The following is a 20512-nucleotide window of genomic DNA, read 5'->3' on the forward strand; positions in this document are numbered from 1 at the left end:
GAGCAAGGAAACTGCTGGCTGCTGCTTGTTTCTACTGAGTTCAGGAAAACAAGAAACAAACTTACAGCAAGGATATACCAATTCTGGATTGCCGATTTCTCATCCTAATGGAAGCTACCCTGCAAGGCCCTGGATTTTGGCTAACTGCTCAGGCAAAAGGAGGAACAGTATTTTCTTACTGGAGTTTGAACCAGGAGCAGCAAGTGCATCCAAAATCAGGGCCAACCATAACAGTATTCTGTGGCATCCATTGAAGAGCCAGCATGTAAGAGGGCCTACTCCCTATCCATCCCTACCCTCTATTGGGTGAACTGCTCCTGAGAGAAGCATCAGTAGCCTCAATCTGCTCCCACAAGCACAGAGGGTGCCATTCTGATTAGCTCTTAAATGGGCCATATCCTCCCCAACACTGCATAGTTGAGCATGGGCCAGTCGCTTCCAGTTCACTACTATTATATGCCTTTGTAAGTCCCCCATCACTGTTGTACCTAGGTGTCACTGTTTGTTCTGTGTCTGCCATCCTTATATGCATTGTGAAGTCTGTGTTCTATCTGCTTGCACATCATTGAATGTACTTTTTATTGTCTATATCTAAATGATTCTGGGATTTGGGTTTTCTGTAATTGTGGGGGCATTGTTCTCTGTTTCCTGTATCCAAACATTTTGTGAAATGTGCGTTTGCATCCTTTGTATCCACATATCTACCTTAGCTTCGTGACTGTATTTAGTGCTTCTGGATTACCCAAATAATTTCTAAGTTTCCTTATCAAAACTCCTACTTGGTTCCGTACCTAAACCAATTAATTTCTGGTTGTTGCTTCAGTGGTCACCTGTGAAAAATTAGCAATACTTAACACAGAGCAGTAAGCTGAGGAAAATCCCCTCCACCTGCCCCCCAACACAAACATTTTCCGTATACGGAGAATATGAGATAAGCATGAGAACTGTTGACATGTTCTGACTTTTTAATGGCTTCCACTCTGCATAACCAAACACCACCAATGAAAAATAATAACCCAGGATCAACTTCTGCAGTCTTTATTGAAGCAAAGTTTATTTAATTTACCTCTAAGCTACTGAAGTAAGAAAGAGTTTGCTTCAAGTAAGGACTAGAAAATTTGGCCCCTAGACAGCAATCCATTTTTCCACAGGGACAATTTGACCGCAAAACATACTGTATATTACTTTAGGCATTTTAGTGTTCCACGTAGCAGTCATGAATTTTCACATTTCTCAGGGAGCCAAGCAGACCTCCATGACAGTGCTATACGATTCATTTTGTTTCCTCTTGTTACAATTATTTCTGTCTCTTGGGCCATCATTTTGCCAATTTCTCTGTCACTTTCACAGAAATACTACAAAATTTCAGTTCATCCAAAATACTGCTGCCAAAATCATCTTCCTTGCTTGCATGACAGTTTTTAATCCCTAACTCATACAAAGTTATTTGGTGGAACTTGTCAACAGAGAGAAGAATAAATTAGGTTTCACTGTCACTACTTATTCACTTAACACTTATTTTGAATGTTTAAATGTGTCAGGTTTACAGGTCAACTCCCCGGATCCCTCTTATAATAGTAAATTGTGAGTTTTTAAATGCAGCCACTCTATACGCTTTTCCCTCCATTGTTTTGAAGAAAGCAGATCCACAAGTAAAGGGAAAACATAAAAAGCAACACTGTTTTCATAGTGTTTAACACTAATACAGGGCTACATATAAATATTCAAATCTACAAAATGAAAACTGAACCAAATTGAAAGAACAACAAGAAGAGATCTTACTATAAGAGCCAGAATTTAAGTAAATACAGGAATATCAAACTCAAAATGTATTAGCTATTAATGATAACGATTCCCATAAATGAAATCATAAACTAGATCAGAAATTCCAATCCATTCAGCTCTTTAGTCTCTCAGAAGATTAGCCTGGGATTTTCCCTCAGAAAAAAGTATGGAAAGTATATCCAGTAAGTTTCTCTGGCACTGTTACATGGCTATACAACATTATCTAGCACATAGCAATTGCAGCATACTGTTTTAATCATGTCACTTCTTCCATAAAACATTAATCCACCAAACAAAGAAATAGTGTATAATTTCATTTCAAAAGTTAAAAAAAGGAATACCACTTGGTCTTTCTATTTAAATCGTATGACCGCAGGGCCCAGCTCCTTCGTAAACTTTGTGTGCCACTAAGCACAAGATTCCTATCCACATAGTTATTTTTTTTAACTGGGATCCTGGTTCTCAATTAGATATTAGTATTGTAAAGGACTGAACAGATATTCTTCATCCACTATAGCAGAGTCAGCCAGAGAAGAACATCTCATACGAGATTCTACATGCAGAGAACAAAAAGTAGGTATTAATTCCTAGAAACTAGCCCAGTAAAGCCACAAAGTTTTACACAGCATCGAACACTTAAAAGTGCTACAAGAAGTGCATCTTCTGATACTTTTGTACAGTAGAACAGAATTCTTAGATGAACTCTCTCAGCATACACACTGTAAATTTCAAATTGAGTGGAAAGCTCTTATTTAGAGATGGGCCAGAAATTCAAAGTTTGGATAGAACTTGGTTTCCCAAAACTCAGGTACATTTCAATCCAGAGTTTTGGTTTGGGACCACTGATCCTTTTCATTAAAACATCCATTTCCCTTTGCTGACAGCTACTGCTATATGAGGTACTGTGCATGATGTTAACTGTACAGACCTGGGAGAATCCTCTATTTACTTGTAAGTTAGTTAAACCAGTATTAAGTTAGTCTGGAACCTAACAGAAAAATAATATTTACTATTTAAATCTTGAACATCATGTTTTTCTTCTGACTTGCATTCACTTAAAGAGCATGTTTCTCTTAAATCACATTAGAGGCTGCAAACTGCATGGACTCCCACGGAAGCCCAGGAGAATTCCACTGAGAATCAAGGGCACTACTGAGGCAATCAAGTCATGTCTCATCAATCACACAATTGACTAGCGCTATTCAAAGTGATCTATCACAATGCTTTCTTGCCCCCCAGAAATATGTAAAATTACTACTCCCAAAAGTTGTGGAGAAAAATGTTTGAGAAAAAATGAAAGGCCTATTACTCTCCATTGTCAGACATGTAAGAACTTGCGACTGGAAAGCTTGGGGTTTATAAATGAAATGACAGGTAACTACGCTGGTTTCTCCTAACCTTCAGCCCTGATTCTACAATCAGATCCACGGAGGCAGGGCCCTGACAATTACAGTGGGGCTCCACGTGGCCATGATGGTCCCTCTCAGCTGGCAGGATCAGAAATTTAAGAGGTTTTTGATGCAAGGATTTTTGGGTTTGAAATATCCTTAAGGACTCAGCTCATGTCTATTTCTATCCATTCTTATTTCTGAGTTGAGGAGGAGGAGATTAGTTGTCATTTGCTTAACTGTTTTTACATTCTGCTTTTGAGGGAAGAGAGCAGTTTTTAAAAAATGTACCAAGTACAGTTTTAAGCTACTGTCTTTCAGGTTTTGCCACTTAATCAAATCTAATCACATCAAAACTGAAAATGCTGAAGTCCAGTGTATTTACTTTCATTAAATCCCTGATTTTTCATACAAAGTTTCCAAAGGAGGGTACTTACTGGTTCAAGACAGGCGTGTATGCAGTTTTATCCTCATCAATGATGGTAACCATCAGAGTAATGAGCTGGGCCCAAAAATCCAAATTCTTAGTGGTTGGTCCCTGTTCTTCCCGAGGAACTTCCTGCTTCTTACCCTGTTAACAAGATTTAACAAAATGCAGGGAAAATATCTAAATGGTGTGGTTTCAATTATTCATCATTGCTAGAGAGAGAGAGAGGACATATAGTACTCTGCTCCCAATTCAGGAAAGAACACCAACATGTTTCACTTTAAGCATGTGCCCAAATCCCATGAATTTAAACACATTCTTAATTCCTTTGTTGAATAGGAATGGGTTAAAATGCATTTAGTGTTTTACTGAATCACAGCACATATGGAAATACTCATGTACAGAGTAAGTGTTATATCAGATAACTTGAAGCAGCAATGTGGAACATTTCTTGTTTTAAGATTCTGAATTTTTTGCAATAAAACAGATACATATAAAATAAAATTTAAAAAACCAGAAATCTATATATCTTTTTGAAAATGAAATCATCCTTTTTCATGAACAACAAATCTGGCAAATAATAAAGTCCCTCTATATTTCCCCTCATCATACGCTTATATTTTGACCATTACTGTCTAGCTGGAAGTATCTATCGGGATTTTATTGCTGAAATAACTTTCACAGAGCATGCTGTCCTTTTTGCCTCACTCAGTTACACTTTCAGAAAAACACTTCATCTCTGTAGTCTGGATTTAGCAAATTTTAATCTAGTCTCCCAAACAATGGAACATCTCAGCTCTTGGCTTTTCAGATACCGACCTGTACAACAGAGAGGTCACACACCAAAGTCAATAAAAATAAATGTGCTGCATAGAACCAAGTCACAGGAAGTTGCAAAGCTATGAGAAAGATAAAGAGCTGGTGCATGAAGTAATGCCCGTACTTTGAAAACCTCCACTATCTGTGATGGCACAGTACCTTTCAAATTAACCCCTAAGTGAGACACAATAATTCTGAGCAGGTTCAATGGTCATATTTTAAATAGCTACTTGTAACTGCCCTGCCTGGATAACCACATGTGGTGGTAGGGATAGCGTCCTTCATTTGCTGGTGTGTGCATATGATATGTGTTTGTGCGCGCATGTATATTGTTTGGCTTCCTTGCTTTTTAACTCTCTCTCTGTTCTGTGTCTGGGTGATCTGCATCCCCTTCCTGCAACCTACTCAAAATAATACTCAAAAAAACCTCTTTGTCTACTCAGTCCAAACTCCTAGACAGGTTCACAACCCCCCTTTGTCCTAGGCTAGGGGCTTATCCTTACAGTTATGTTAACTGAAGACTAAGAGTTCACACCTATAAATCTCAATGAAGTGACAACTCAACCCATAACAAGCTTTCACCAAGCTTATATATATATATATATATATAAATAGAGAGAGAGAGAGAGAGAGAGAGAGAGAGTTAATGCTTCAGAGAAAATAATGTTTTTTTGAATGTTTAAATGTACGTTATGTACTTTGTACCTTTTATTTCTTAACCAAACATGATGACATGAAAATAGACATTGTATCTCTTCAAGCACACCTAGATTATTCTCATAATAAATTAATTCAATGTTAGCTTAACCCAGAAGTTTATCTATTAATGTAGAGTTGGGAAAGACAGAAATGGAATTTTAACAATGTGCAATTATAATTATTTTGTGGTGAGCATCATGAAGTATATTAGAAAAGTATCATTAATCGCCTTGTTTTATACACAGCTGAACTTCAAATGTTAGAGCTTCTAAATCTAATGTGATTGAATTAAAGGAAATGCTCAGTAAAATTTACAATGTGTGGTGTGATTTAGAATGATCACTGACAACCTGCAATTGTCCTGCAAACAGAGGGACTTTTAAAAGAGACAAGAGTATTTCAACACTAAAGTCTTTCAGCTCACGTAGATTACACCTTCATAACAATGCCCTGCATTTTCAAAATTAGAGATTTATTTTTAGCACCATTTTCCACACTGGTATAAAATCTTTTACTTATCTTTTACAATACAGAGCCATTTCACATTTAGTAGGGACAGTCCATTAACACATTTCAATAACAATATTTCAGATAAACAATTCACAACATGTAGCTGAAACAATCCTTTGGCACAGATGTGAAAATTCTATGCCCCAATACACAAAAAAAGTGTCTGGTCTCTGTAAAGTAGAAATAGCATAAAGGCTGTTTTCTATGGGCTTCTCTGGCACAGAAATAGATTGAAATTTTAAATTAAATATTCCTTTTAGATGTTTAAAATGTATTTAATTACATTCTCATGTTAGCGCACAGAAATTCCCATATACTGAAGTAAAACACCTCCTATAAAGCAAAGGACCAAACAATTACTACTCCATATGCTACAGTCTAGTAAGAATACACCATTTCAATAAATGCTGGATAAAACAAGAACAACAAAACCATTTAGCTCATATTTACATAGCAAAATGTCCATCTTTGTATGAATTATTGACACTCTTATTTAACAAACACTTGTCAGAGATTGTAAGAAACATTTTTAAAGGAGAAAAATGATACTATGATTTAATGCTGTTGTTGGGAGTTAAAGTACCATATCAACGATGTCCTTGCTTAACAAGTTTAATTTCTATGCTTGCTCTCCTGAAGCCTGTGTTCTGGTGACATAAGCTCAACATTAGCCTGTCATTAACAGTCAAGAAGTACACCCTGTCATTAAGTGGGAAGACAAGTAATGTTTTTCCTTCGATGTGCTCTTAGAAGACATTTGTCTGCTGCAATTTTGCTATTGTCATGACACAGCTAGGGCTGGTGCTGTATCTCAATGTCTATTTAGTTCCTAACAACATGCATTTTTCCCTTTTAGAAAACAACAAGAAGTATAATACACTAATGGACTAGTAGTTGTGGGAGATACCTTTTATAACATCAAGATTAGATTTAATTTGTACATAAGCAGAAATAGAGTTTACATAATTAACATGCAAGGTAATTACTAGAGTATAAACATGGGTAAATAGTATGATCTACTAACTGATAAAGGGAAATCTAAATGGCTAGATTAAAAATCAAGTTGCTGTAACATTCTTACAAATCTCCTTTTGGAGATGCAAACTGCAGACACAAAAGAGAAGCTCCCCTGGGGAAAATGTAAATCTAATATCGGCTGTACTCAACATCAGTTAGGAAACTGTGCAGCATTTGCATTTATAATATCATTGAGATGCTGAAGTAGTATGAGACAGTGTATACGGCCTAATGTTTTAGAGAATGGCATTGTTATTAAGATCCAACTTTTTCTCTTAACAAGTTTGAAAGAAACATAAATCCAAAAATAAATCAAGACGACAACATCAGCGGTCCATAGATACATTGTACACAGTTTAGTGACCCTTTTAAATGAACAGTTTTCTAATTTTGCCTTCCTTTCATTTTGGAGGATACATTATTTATTGAATAAGTTTAAATCAGAGATTACTAAGGCACTAAGCAATAAAGGAAACCTTTTTTGGGTGCTGATCCCAATCCCATAATAAAAGTCTGTCAATTAGCAAAAGTTGCTTTCTTTTGCATCAGCCATAAGGAAACAACAAGATATTAATGGATAACATCACCATCAACAATGGTATCTTTGAAGTGCCAAGGTAGTAGAGATACAAATAGGAGGGGGAAGTATCATAAAAAGATGTTACACAGGTCACTACATCAAAAGCTCAATAATCCACCCATCCAAAGCAGAATAGTAGAATCCCTAATAGGCATGTAGTGTCAGAACCCAAATACAACAAATAGCAGCAGATTTCTCACTACTGAGGCATAAGATTATGGGATTAGGTGCTGCACCATTACTTGTGCTGATACCCTGTCATGACTCTGCTGAACTTTGAAGAAGACGCAGAGTGTGCTACAGTTTTAGAATTATCCTTAATATAAAATGTTAAAAGCAGATATGGGCCCCAACTAGAAGTGAACCTTGGATCTTAGTTTATAACATCACATCTGAAATTAAGTTTCCGTCAGGAATTCAATATTATCAGCACAATAAAATACTAATTTGAACCACACAATGATTGCCTTTTCACTAACTTCTGTTGCACTCAGAAGATGTTAGGTTTGTAATTAGAATCCAGTTTCGGCATTAGTCCAAATTTGTGACAGTGAAAGCAACCTAACAATGATTTCCATAATAAATTGTTAATAAATCCCACTTATCCATCTATATCAGTGGTTCATAAACTGAGGTTCATTGACTACTTGTGGACTGCAGAGCTTTTGTAAATTTTGTAAGCATAGAGAGATGAATTACACACATTTTCTTATATTACATTAAAGCTAATGCTTAAGCTGTCACAGAGATATGAAATAAGAAATGGGAAGGAGGTGATCATCACAATTGTCAATGGGATGCGAGGTGGCTCATGAGATGAAAGACTCTATCAAGATGAATTACTAAATGAGGAGATCCCTGCACTATATCATATAATCTTGTGGGTGCAATTCGATTGACTACGGTTTCAGTGTGAAAGCTGGATTTCAAAGGATTTCAAAGTCATATTCTCCTTACTCATTCAGAAGTTTTATATCATCATCATATAACTCCAGTACAATACAACACAGACACACTGAAGTGATGGCACTGGACAGTCTTGTCTCATATTTCACCAGTGTTTATGCCTGAATATCTAGAGAAAGGTACAAAAGAGTCTAGCAAATTCAGTTTCTTAATTAGATAAGGAACACATTATTAACTTATATACACAGGCCCCAAAATTCCAAACGTTCTCTCAATCAACAGTCTCTTTAGTCTTATAGACACACCACTGATTTACACTTAAGCCTGTGCCCAGAATGTTTCCTCAAGGGATCATAAATCTGATCTGTAGGCATTAAAATTTATGGTGCATTCTTTAAATATGTCTTTTTATTTACTCCTGTGCAATTACTTACAGTTACTGGGTTGCACATACAATGGTGGCCTTATTGATAACTCTCTCTAACTACATAAAAAAGCTCAGCTATAGTATAATAAGAATAAGTAAGAGTTTATGAAAAGTTATTTGCAACATATTAAAAAGGGGTGAAATCCTGGCTCCACTGAAATCAATGGCAAGATTGCCATCAACTTCAAGGTGCTAGGATTTCACATGTTTTTGGAGAAGAAAATCAAATTACATACCATGACTAATATAACCCCTTATTAAGGACCTCACCCTTGCAATCAATACCAGGTATAGTGCTAGAGTTTGTTGAATTTGTTTGTACTTTGATCAAAAAACCTCCCCCCTATAATTTTTCATTCATTCTTTCTTTTTTTGACCAGCTCAAGCATTTATTGCTTAGTTATACATTTTATTGGAGGATTAGTAATTTCTCTGGAAAAACATAATTTTAAACAGCTTTTCTAAAGGAAATTATCTGTGAGCACAAATCATGTTGTTCAATCAGAAGTTATGGGCTTGATGCACAGTTATTGGGTGAAATTGTCTGGCCTGTGTTACATGAGAAGTCAGGTGAGGTGATCATAATGGTCTCTTTCTGGTTTTAATCTTTATGAATCTATTAACTTTTGTACCATTGTAATCTGAAAGACAGCAGGTACACACCATAATGAGGAAGAACATTTTTTCACATAACAAGTGTAGCAAAATACACCTCTTGTAGTCACACAAAAAATTTTCAATTCAACACAGAGCTTTTTTGATATTGGCTATTAGCCAAATTTCCAAGGGACCAAAATGTGATGGATCATGTAAACTACGTGGCACATGGACTGCTATTTTGTGGAGGCTTTAAAAATTATATTTGTAAAATAAACAAACACCAAAACACAAGGCCATTTTCTGTGATTTAAGAAAAAAAATAAAAGACTAAACGCTTTACAAGCAAACACATTTCTTAATTAAGGGAACTGGCTGAAGGCTGGAAAAGTTATCTCAGCCATAATGAGAAGCAATATTGAAATCTACAACTAATACCATGAGACAATTCTGAAAGGGTTGATGTATGGAAATGCTGAGTTTTCAACTTCTCTTATCAATGACTTTACCGTTTTATTGGATAAAATGTCTGCTACAGCACAAGTAAAATAATAATAGTCAAAATTCTGGTCCCCTTTAAGTTAACAAATATATTTAATGTAGGCTAACCTGTAATATTTAAGTACTTCCCTACCTTGTGGCAGTTAGGTGTTGCACTGCCCCCACAAAGAACACCAGGTGGTAGACATTCTGTTGTGGGGTAAGGTTAATGCCCATGATCAATTCACAATTTTCAGATGATTGTAACTTTGGTAAATACAAATTCACTATTTTCAGGAACTAGTCCCCAGTAAGGACTATGTTCATGGGAAGTTTCAAACTTCAGCGGTTTTTGCTGGCTGTAGACCCATTCCTTAAACAGTGTGGTCAAACGTAAAATGGCCAAATAGATTGTGTTCAAACTGTCCACAGAAACACACCTCCAGGCAGAGACCAGGCCTGGGAAATTTCAGCCCCAAAGTGGTAGAGTGGGAAACTCATACTCAAGTTGTTGAGCAGTGAGTTATCCGAGTGGTTCCACTGATGTCAATAGTAAGATATACTAAGAGTATATCTTAGTAAGATTACCATATGTCCAGGTTTTCCCAGACATGACCTCTTTTTTGATCCTCCATTAGGGTGGATTTTTCAGATAAGAGGAAATGTCCGGGAATTTTGTGGAACAGACATTTCAGCTCAGAAAGAGCTGTTTCTGTGCCCTGATCGGTCCCCACCCTTCATCCACAGCTGCCAGATCCCACCCACCCTGGCCTGGCCGGTAAGCAGAGCCACCAAGCGCCTCTCATACAGGTTGCCTGCCCTGCTGAGGGGCCACAGAGGCCGGCTGGGAAGAGTGACAGGGCCAGACCCTGGCGAGAGGCCCAGAGGGAGGCACTGACTGACAGGTCAGCGCTGCATCCTGGGCCTGTGCCAGCCACCCTGACAGGGAGCATGACACTGCCCCCCCACCCGGCGAGAGTGAAGCTGCAGGTATCCCCTCCAGCATCCACCCCAAAACTTCATCTTAGTACACACACACACCTCTCCAGAACCACCAAAATTCCCCCTAGCAGTGCCAGCACCCCCAAATTGTACCCTCCCCGAGTTCCCTCTCCTCTTTCTCCACCGTGGCAATGTCCTCCATTTGGGAACTTGAAATATGGTAACCCTAAATTACATGGGACTGACAGATCACCAATGGGAGTAAGGGCTGCACAGTTAGGTCCTGAATGTTTAAAAAGCTTATAAACCCTGTGAAAACAAAAGACTAGAATAGAAGCTGATTTGCAGCCTTAACGATGATAATGTGTCTACAACTACGGTGACCAGCTGTCTGATAAAATAAAACTTAGCACTTAAATAATGCTTTGTATTTTCAAACATTAACTACTTTTGTCAGGGCTAACATAACATTTCTGGGTGTGCAAAACTAAGAGGCTTGAGTCCAGTTGGAAATTTTGTGCTAAAGCAACAATCTAAAGGCTGAAGTTGGAACCAAGTTCGCTGTCATATTTGAATAATGCGGAACATATTTTTTTGTAATTACTGCAAAGGGAAATGTATCTGTTGTTCATTTTTCACTTAAGAATATTTAACTTACATAAATGCTTATTAATAGCCTACATATTTAAAATCCAATTCCTTCCTGCCTGTAAATAGTCCACAGATTAGATAGAAAATTCCACTGAATCTCCAAAGAATTTTTCCACTGGAGTTGGGAGAAGGGGAAGATAGAGTCTGTCACCTTTGACTCCATTAAAGAAACAGGGGTTCAGCTCCAGAACCCATGAATTCCCTGAAATTGGGATGGATCTTGGGGATCTGCAGTGATCAGGGACACTGAGGTGGAACCTCAGTATTGGCTCTGCAGAATAGACAGAAAGAACACATGACCCAACCATTTCTCCCTACTTTATTTTATTTTTGCTTGTTCAGCAAGTTTCAGTCCTTCCCAACATGCATCCAGAACAAAATAGATTCCATTGAAACAGTCAGCACCCTAGCCAAGAACTGAATCCTCCCTTGTCCAGGTACTTCAGCAGATATATTGGGACTAATAACACCTGCTTCATTTTTCATAAAAGGTTGTTGCAAGGAGGAGGGAGAAAAAGCATAGGACAAGAAGTAATGGGCTTAAATTGCAGCAAGGGTGGTTTAGGTTGGACATTAGGAAAAACTTCATAACTGTCAGGGTAGTTAAGCACTGGAATAAATTGCATAGGGAGGTTGTGGAATCTCCATCATTGGAGATTTTAAAGAGAAGGTTAGAGAAACACCTGTCAGGGATGGTCTAGATAATAGCTAGTCCTGCCATGAGTACAGGGGACTGGATTAGATGACCTCTTGAGGTCCCTTCTAGTTCTACGATTCTATGAATCATGTTTGAAAATAAAACCAAATAGTGACACCTGGTGCATTTTTCCTTACTACCAACTGAAAAATATGAGCTGGTGAGCTCACTACATTCACCAAACAGAGCAACATGTAGGAACAAACAATTAGGGCTAGATTATCACATCCTCACTTACAGAGCGATACCTAAACTCCACAAGCACTCCCACCAACTTCAGTGAAACTACTGATGGGAGAAAAGGCAACACAATTTGTTATTTCTAAATCAAAACAATGAAGTTAGTTCTAACTTCACCCTCCTAAATCTCTCTCATGATTGTACCAGTTCACTGAAGCAAAATTAAAATACAACTCTAAGCTACCATATGAGAGTCTTGAAAATAGAGGGTGAGCTTTTCCCATGTGCTCTGCAGCCAGAATCTACCCAACACCATTTACAGAGAGGGACATGTTGTTGCTGACATCATTATAAACAGAAGTAAACAAAAAAGGAATAGTTTTGGCTCCCATTCCACTAGAAACAGATGGGTGAAAAAAAATCAACATTTGACAAGAGACGAAGAAAATAATTGGTTAAAAAAAGAAATGTCTAAGTTTCAAAGAGGGCCTTAAAGTAATGGAGACTATATATATAAAGACCATAAAAAAAAACAGTTTTCATCACATAATCTCCATTTACTGGTCCACCTCTTCCTTTGCTCCCTCTCCTGTGGGAGCATTGGCCTGCTTCATTAGACCCCAAGTTCTCAGGGAGGTTGCTCCAGAAATGCCTGAAGTGTGTGTATGGGAAAATCTATTCTAGGCCTGGTGTATGGTACCAGAAGCCATTCATTACTAGAAAAACCAGGAAGACAATAATTACAAGACTGGAAGAGCACCACATACACAGAACATCTGAACGAGTCTCCACTAGATTACAAGGACCATTGTATTGGTGGGTCAAAATGGGGCCTTTGGATTGAGTGGAATTAAACTGCTTTAAATAGATTTTAAAGAAGATTCCTCTGTCTTTTTATCTGGAACATGTTAAGAGTGAGAAGAGAAAATACACTCTGCTGCATCCCATGAATCCACTAATGGCAGTAAAGGAGGCACAACCAGGCACTATGCTGATGTGCCAGCTGCCACTGTGGTGTAGGCTGGCCCCCATCCCCCCCAAATGAACAAGTCAAACACTAGCTATGCCTATGTAAAGGGAATGGGGTGGAGGAAAGAGGAAGCACCCTTAGCTCTCAAATCCCCCTCCCTCCCACCTATTATAAGCCTCACATTGCTCACCATCGTATCAAATCCCCAGCCCAGAAATTGGGGTAGGCATGGGTCTGCTCTTAAAGTTTCTTTACTACCTGCATTGTCTTTGAGAACACACAAGTAAAACTGTAATAATGCCCTGGTCTCTGTGAGGCATATACCTAAACTGAAAGTCTTCTACAATAATAAATAAAACAAAGGTTCACAATAACACCAGGGTGACAGGGGACGAGAAGCTGGATATGAGTCAGCAGTGTGCCCTTGTTGCCAAGAAGGCCAATGGTATTTTGGGATGTATAAGTAGGCGCATAGCGAGCAGATCGAGGGACGTGATCGTCCCCCTCTATTCGACATTGGTGAGGCCTCATCTGGAGTAGTGTGTCCAGTTTTGGGCCCCACACTACAAGAAGGATGCGGATAAACTGGAGAGAGTCCAGCGAAGGGCAACAAAAATGATTAGGGGTCTGGAACACATGACTTATGAGGAGAGGCTGAGGGAACTGGGATTGTTTAGTCTGCAGAAGAGAAGAATGAGGGGGGATTTGATAGCTGCTTTCAACTACCTGAGAGGTGGTTCCAGAGAGGATGGTTCTAGACTATTCTCAGTGGTAGAAGAGGACAGGACAAGAAGTAATGGTCTCAAGTTGCAGTGGGGGAGGTTTAGGTTGGATATTAGGAAAAAAATTTTCACTAGGAGGGTGGTGAAACACTGGAATGCGTTACCTAGGGAGGTGGTAGAATCTCCTTCCTTAGAAGTTTTTAAGGTCAGGCTTGACAAAGCCCTGGCTGGGATGATTTAATTGGGGATTGGTCCTGCTTTGAGCAGGGGGTTGGACTAGATGACCTCCTGAGGTCCCTTCCAACCCTGATATTCTATGATTCTATGTACTAAGTTCCAGAGGCCCCATGTGCAATCCCACTCGCCGCCGACCTGGGTCTGTCAGCGTTACAGTTACACCTCCAATTGCAATGTACACATACCTGTAGGTCCCTTTGAACATTTTACTCAATAGTAACACATTGACTGCTGTTTCAAGTGAACACCTTATTTGTATGGGTTTGCTGGAATATATTTATAAAATCAACACAAACTGAATAACTAACAAAGAACATGCCTCCAAAAAGTACACAGATCAGATGTCAGATACAGAGTATGCCAACACCTTTCTGCAGCATTCTGGTACTAAGGGATATTAAATCCTTTGTATTGATCCAAGAGCCACTTGGAGAACAGGGGCAAGCTGATTTGCTTTATACCCTTCTCACCAGGTGGAAGAGACTGCAAAAAGAATGACTGAAGTGACTGCAGAGTTTGTGAGAATCAGCCAATTCTTTTGTTTGCTCAAGAAAAATATAATAGACACAGTGACATATTTATACACTGCCTATAAATGCTTTATAAACTACTTTTCTATCCACTTCAGTGTAAGGTAGCCAGCTTTTCCATTCACTGCCCAGGGTTCATTAGAAAGTGCATGTGTTGCAGATGCTCCATGAGGAGTTGAATACACTGCTGCTTGCTCGTAGTGGCTTTTCCTCACCAGAGTATTTCCTCTGGAATAATGAGGCCAATAGGATATCAGCCAGTGAAGATGGTGAATATGTCTGTGTGCCATGATTTACATATCACAGTCATCATTTGGTTGTTAGCAGCTGGATACGTTATTCCTTATTTTCTGGCATAAAACAGTCGTATGGTATGGTGGCATACTGTTAGCAGTTGCCATGTTGCACCCCAGAAATGATTGCCATTCACTGGTAAGACTTCACTCCAGCACATTCCCTTTCTAACAACCACCTGTCAATAAGTGGAAAATCTGGCTCTCCGATGCGGTGGCAGATAGAAGGAAAAGTGAGGAGGGACAACTGAAATAATTACAAGGTTTTTGTGCATTTTGTTACCATTTGTTTCACACAGCTTACAAGTCCTCAAAATTCAGCTTTCTATGAACTTATCAAGGACCACACATTCAATTGTATCTCAGACAATGTCATTTATTTTTCACTTAAAATTCAGAGAACTGCAAAATTTCATACATTCAGTATTTCTCACGAAATACCATGGGAGATATCTTCAGTGAATTCTAGATTGCGGAGAGTGGTCAGTGAGGGCATAAAGCAACCCTAGATAGTTTTCTCTCTCTCTCTCACACACACACACACACACACACCAGATAAAGCAGGATATATAGCTAGGGATATATGCCCTCTGGTTCTGTATGCAGAAGCAGCACAGGGATCAGTACTGGCATTCATGATCCATCACACACCCTGTGGTTCAGCCATAAGACCATGAGCCATCAGCAGTCCTTTTTTCCCTATTATTGTTTATGAAACTGCATGCACCATTTCCTCTCCTCTCCCTTAGAGTTCATGGGGAAGTAGCATGTGCCCAGGAGAGAAGCGGGTCAAGAATGTGTGTGACCTAAGAGTGGAATTTGGGAGCAATCAGGGCAAGGGAAGCAAGCATGAGGCAGTCGTATTGATTGTTATTGCTTATTATTATGATTATGGCAGCACATAAGACAATAGGCTGCCTACCGGGATTCCATAGAGCACCCACAGCATTACTGTGGTCAGTGACTTGTATGCTTACACTATGTACAGAAATAAAATAAGAATGCAAAGCTCAACGTTATCATACTCGTAGACGAACTACAGAGAAGGGCCCACATTAAGCCAGGCTCACCATTTCAACACCAGTGCTCAGGAAAACCACAGAAAGTACACCATTTGGATGCCTTCTGAACCATCTCCCTACTAAATCAAGTCTCCTGAAAATAACTCTGCCACCTGTGATGTAATAGAGGCTTTTAGTGCCAGTTATTAAAATTATGTTCAATTATGTTAAATATTTTCAATTTAGCTATTTTCAAAATTTGCTTGCTGCAATTATTCCCTAAACTTTGCTTAACATTTATTCTTGCTCATAACTGCATAATTCGCAGACTGTTTGTTTTGATAACATTACTGCCAGCAAACTCATCCACTGGCATATCTGCAGAAAACGAACATAAGGAGGAGTGTAACACAGCCAAGCCAAAGTTAATTCAATTTTCTGAGTGAATATTCGTTGAATTTTTTATTTCAGGTACTCTCTTTGCTCACTTTGGAATATAGTGGTTTAAAATAATTGTGTAAGACAGTGGTGCCCAACCTTATTACAGAGAAAGGCCACATATATCACAACCTTGTCTACATAGACCAGATTCTATATATTTTAATAAGATTGACAGTCACCTGTATTGATTTATATGTTAAGTTTAGCTTGTTTTGTATGTAGTTAATTAGGTTGTTTCTATGTACAGTATTGCCTAGTTACACACTTGTGTAAACTCAAATGATTTAAACATGATGACAAAATGCTAACGAATCGGCCTTTAGTATATTATGTTGAAGTAGGTCATTGGCCTTATGAAATGCTCTGGTGGGCCACGTATGGGCGCAGGCTGTAGGTTGGGCACCCCTGGTGTAAGAGATAATGTTTAATGACAACTTGCCTACCCTGATACCCTAAAAAAAGAAACTTAGATAAAGGTGTCACTCTAAACTAATTTCTCATTCTTTAGAAAAAACTGAAAAACTGTAACATTCCTATTTCTTTGGAAGCACCTGCTAAACTAGAGAGAGTGTCTATTTTTCAAAGTCACACAAAGGAAAGTGAATGAGATTTTTAGACACATGTAGCTTTAAATGGTACCATAATACTAAGTGATAATAAGACTAATAAAATGGATTTTGGTTCATATTCCACTTTAACTATTTTACTTAAATGGCAGGAATATAGTGGTAAAATCTACTTATTTACACTGGCTTAATGCAGTGGCAGAGCTGGTTGAACAGACCAGATTGCAACTGCAGCAGAGTAAATGTTAACAATGAAATGTGACTGTCATATGGCAAAAAGCTATGACCCTCAGCAGCTGCTACTTCTACTAACTCACATTGTTACGTATAGAGCACTTTAATCTGTTGCAGAATAAATGCATGTATAAGCGCTTAGTCAAAGCCTGCTTCATGATTAATGTATTGGGTACAAGATGCCAGGGAAAGCGTGCAGCATTTTAACTAAAGACATAAGTGTTTGACAAAATTAATCTGGTAATCAAATGTACATTTTATATAACACTTATAAACCAAATGAGATCTTAATAAAAACACTCAGAGAATAAAGATGTGATTTTAAAAATAAAGGGCAACAACAAATTTAAAATAAGACTACATTTTAAAACTAGATGCCTGGTAGCACACAAATCAAGCCAAGGGTATGTCAAGGATCAGCTATGTGGGGTTTGAGAGATTTAATGAACAACAAAGGGGGGGGGGGCGGGAGGAGAGTGGAAGGCTCCATACACGGATCCACTTTCTCAAAGTTAAACCAAATAATTACAGCTGTAGATCATGCTTAGTTACTTGTTACCATTTGCTATTAATTTCAGAAGTGTCAAAATATCTTCTCCCACCCTCTCCAGCAGATTTTTTCTACAAGCCCACTATTTCCCCTCCCACCTCTTGTTCTTTTGAAGAAAATAAAATAAATAGAACTGCATCCAAGTAGGGGAAAAAAAACAAGTAATTCTACCGTAAAACTAATTTCTGAGGATTATTCATCAGCATCCAGTACAATGGTTATAGGATAAAGGAGAAAAACAAAAACAAGAGAATTGAGCAGAGGAGGTAAAATGCTGCAGTATGAAGGGGAACAAAGAACCATTTCTTAATCATGCAATGGATTTTCTAAACTCTTGTGGGTCCATGGATCCCCTTCGAAACTCATCCAAAGTCATGCAAAAGGCAGCTTCGACTGGAGATGAATCTGCAGAGGTTCAAATACCTATCACATACTGTGGCTGTCTGATTTTTTTAATCAAACTTTTCAAAGAATCTCCAGTGCATGTTGGACTAGAGGAAAAAGACTAAATCTTTCTTCTCCACAGGAACACTCTGATGTCAATGGGAGTTACTGAAGGAGAGAATAGGGATCCAAGATTCACTATTTTGGTTAACCACCCCACTTCCTATATTTAAATTATACACTACCCTTATCCCCATGATAATAAATGAAAGGTGACTGGACTTAGATGGGCATAACTCATATCACAGTGCACTAAAGTCCTCTGGTTCTCATTTGTATAGTAATTTGTGCAAAAGTTCTGATCCTTTTTGTTTAGTGGAGCTGCAGGAATATCAGTACTCTACAGAGCTGGTCAGGAATTTCTTGACAGAAGTTTTTCCATCAGAAAATGCTGATTCATCGAAATTGAAACTTTTAGTGGAAATGTATTGTTTTGGCTTTGATTAAACTTTCATCAGAAAGTTTACTGTGGTGCAGGATGGAATTTCTGATCAAAATGAGAGACAGAGAGAGATAGACTCACCCTAGAATAGCCAAGAGTTTGAATCAGGCAGAGCAGGGACTAGAGGCTGGGTTTCCCACATCCCAGATGAGTACCCTAACCATTGCGATATTTTGGGGTCTTTCTTTCTTTCTCTGTGAAAACTTTTTAAAATGTTTAATTTTTGTTGCAGTGTGGAATGAAAAAATTTGAAACCTTGAATTCTCATTTAATGTCCAGCCCACTGCTCTGGGGTGTCAGGGTATGACACTACTGAGTTATACTATTACATGCTCATTGCCCGTAGCAGGTGTGTCTATGCTAAATGTTTCTTTTGTTGTGGTTCTTGATTTTTTTTCTTCACCTAGAGCAAAAACCTCTTTGAGTGGCCTGGGCTCCTCAGCTTCTAGCAATTCCTCCAGTTCCTCCCCACCTGGCAGGACATAGTGTGGGTGACAGTATATGGAGGCAGAATGTGATCCACTCCCGTGATCCTCAGCCAGCGCCACAGTCTCTGTAGGCTGCTGTAGCAAACATAATTTAAAGCCGTTATTTGGCTTCTCTGCGTTATTCAGGGGGTCATTTCTGCCTGCAGACGGCTCCAGGACTGCGGTAGAATAGTCGTATGGCAAAAAGCTATGATGCTCAGCAACTGTTCGTCCTACTAACTCAGACTGTTACACACTGTGCAATTTAATCTGGTGCAGAATAAATACACAGACAAGCACTCAGTCCAAGACTGATTCATTATTAATTTATGAGTTCCAGAAGCCATGGAATAGTTTACAGGAACCTTTCCCGTCCCATCTCCGATCCTGCATATTTGCAACATGAGCATGCCCTAGGATCTGGCCCCACATAACCCTTTTTGTGAAATGTCCAGTAGTTTCAGTGTTTTTAAAACCTTCTCTTTTGTATTTTTTACATTATTTCAATCTCAAGGAAACAAAGAAAGAAAAGACTAGGCATCTGAGTAGAGTTTTGTACATTAGAACAACACAATGTATTAGAAATGAATATTCTTTATGGTTTGCAAATTATACTTAAATTATCTGCATGTTTTATCCAGTGGTCTCAAGGTACTGAAATGAGGATCAATTCCAGCTACCTTAATAGAAATTCAAATAATTTAAGAACTTTTTTGCTACCCTGTGGTAGAAATCAATAACAAGGAATGACAAATCAGTTTAAAACTTTTTAATGAAATCTGGGTTGATGCCACTGCCGCATACAGTCACTGTTCCAAAATTCACAGCAGAAGACGACATGATCTCCACAACGGAAGCAGACATCGTGGCTAATATCAAGCAGATTGCCTCAATGAATCATATTGCCGGAAAACCACTATTGTGCTGCTCCTGGAAACACATGTGCCTATACTTTAAGCACATGGGAAGTTCCATTGACTTTAAGAGTTCTCTATCCATCTCTTGCTCTAAATCACTAGAACCCACTTTTTCCTGTCCATAGTGCTCCGTATATTATTTTCAGCTTGAGACAATGCTAATCCATTCAGTGACTCATCTTCTGTCCCAAATGATATTGCCATGACTTCTGAGCAGTCAGGAGAAATTTGGAGTTCAAGGATTGATTGTTTCCTTGCTGGAAGAGCAACTTAGTGGAGAAATACTCAGTATATTTTCCTTAATAATTTACAACTAGCCTCCTACAACTCCTATTGTTGATTCAGCAGAAATGGATACTGAACAGCAAAAACTTCAGCAAAGTTTACATCTTACAGAAATCTAAGGAGCAGCCATGTTCAAATGTTCAGCCATATAGTGCTTTCTTCCAAAAAACACTGTTCCAAGTGCCATGAGATTTTAAGTATTTTAGCACCTTCCCAAATACATTAAAATCGTTTGTAAAGATCATAGGCTTGGCCTGTGTCACTATCCCCATCCCCTGACAAATACATCAATCAAAGGCTCCAACCTA

At 38.5% G+C, this 20512-nt stretch overlaps 1 protein-coding gene across 1 annotated transcript in view; it reads right to left on the minus strand.

Moving 5' to 3' along the window:
• UNC13C (unc-13 homolog C) overlaps nt 1-20512 on the minus strand; it is a 397169-nt gene that overhangs the window by 159906 nt on the left and 216751 nt on the right. The window contains exon 17 of the mRNA XM_074966314.1: nt 3611-3744. Coding sequence (XP_074822415.1) covers nt 3611-3744 — 134 coding nt within the window. The remainder of the gene's footprint in view (nt 1-3610; nt 3745-20512) is intronic.

This window comes from Natator depressus, chromosome 10 (genome assembly GCF_965152275.1).
Source record: "Natator depressus isolate rNatDep1 chromosome 10, rNatDep2.hap1, whole genome shotgun sequence".
Taxonomy (NCBI): domain Eukaryota; kingdom Metazoa; phylum Chordata; order Testudines; family Cheloniidae; genus Natator; species Natator depressus.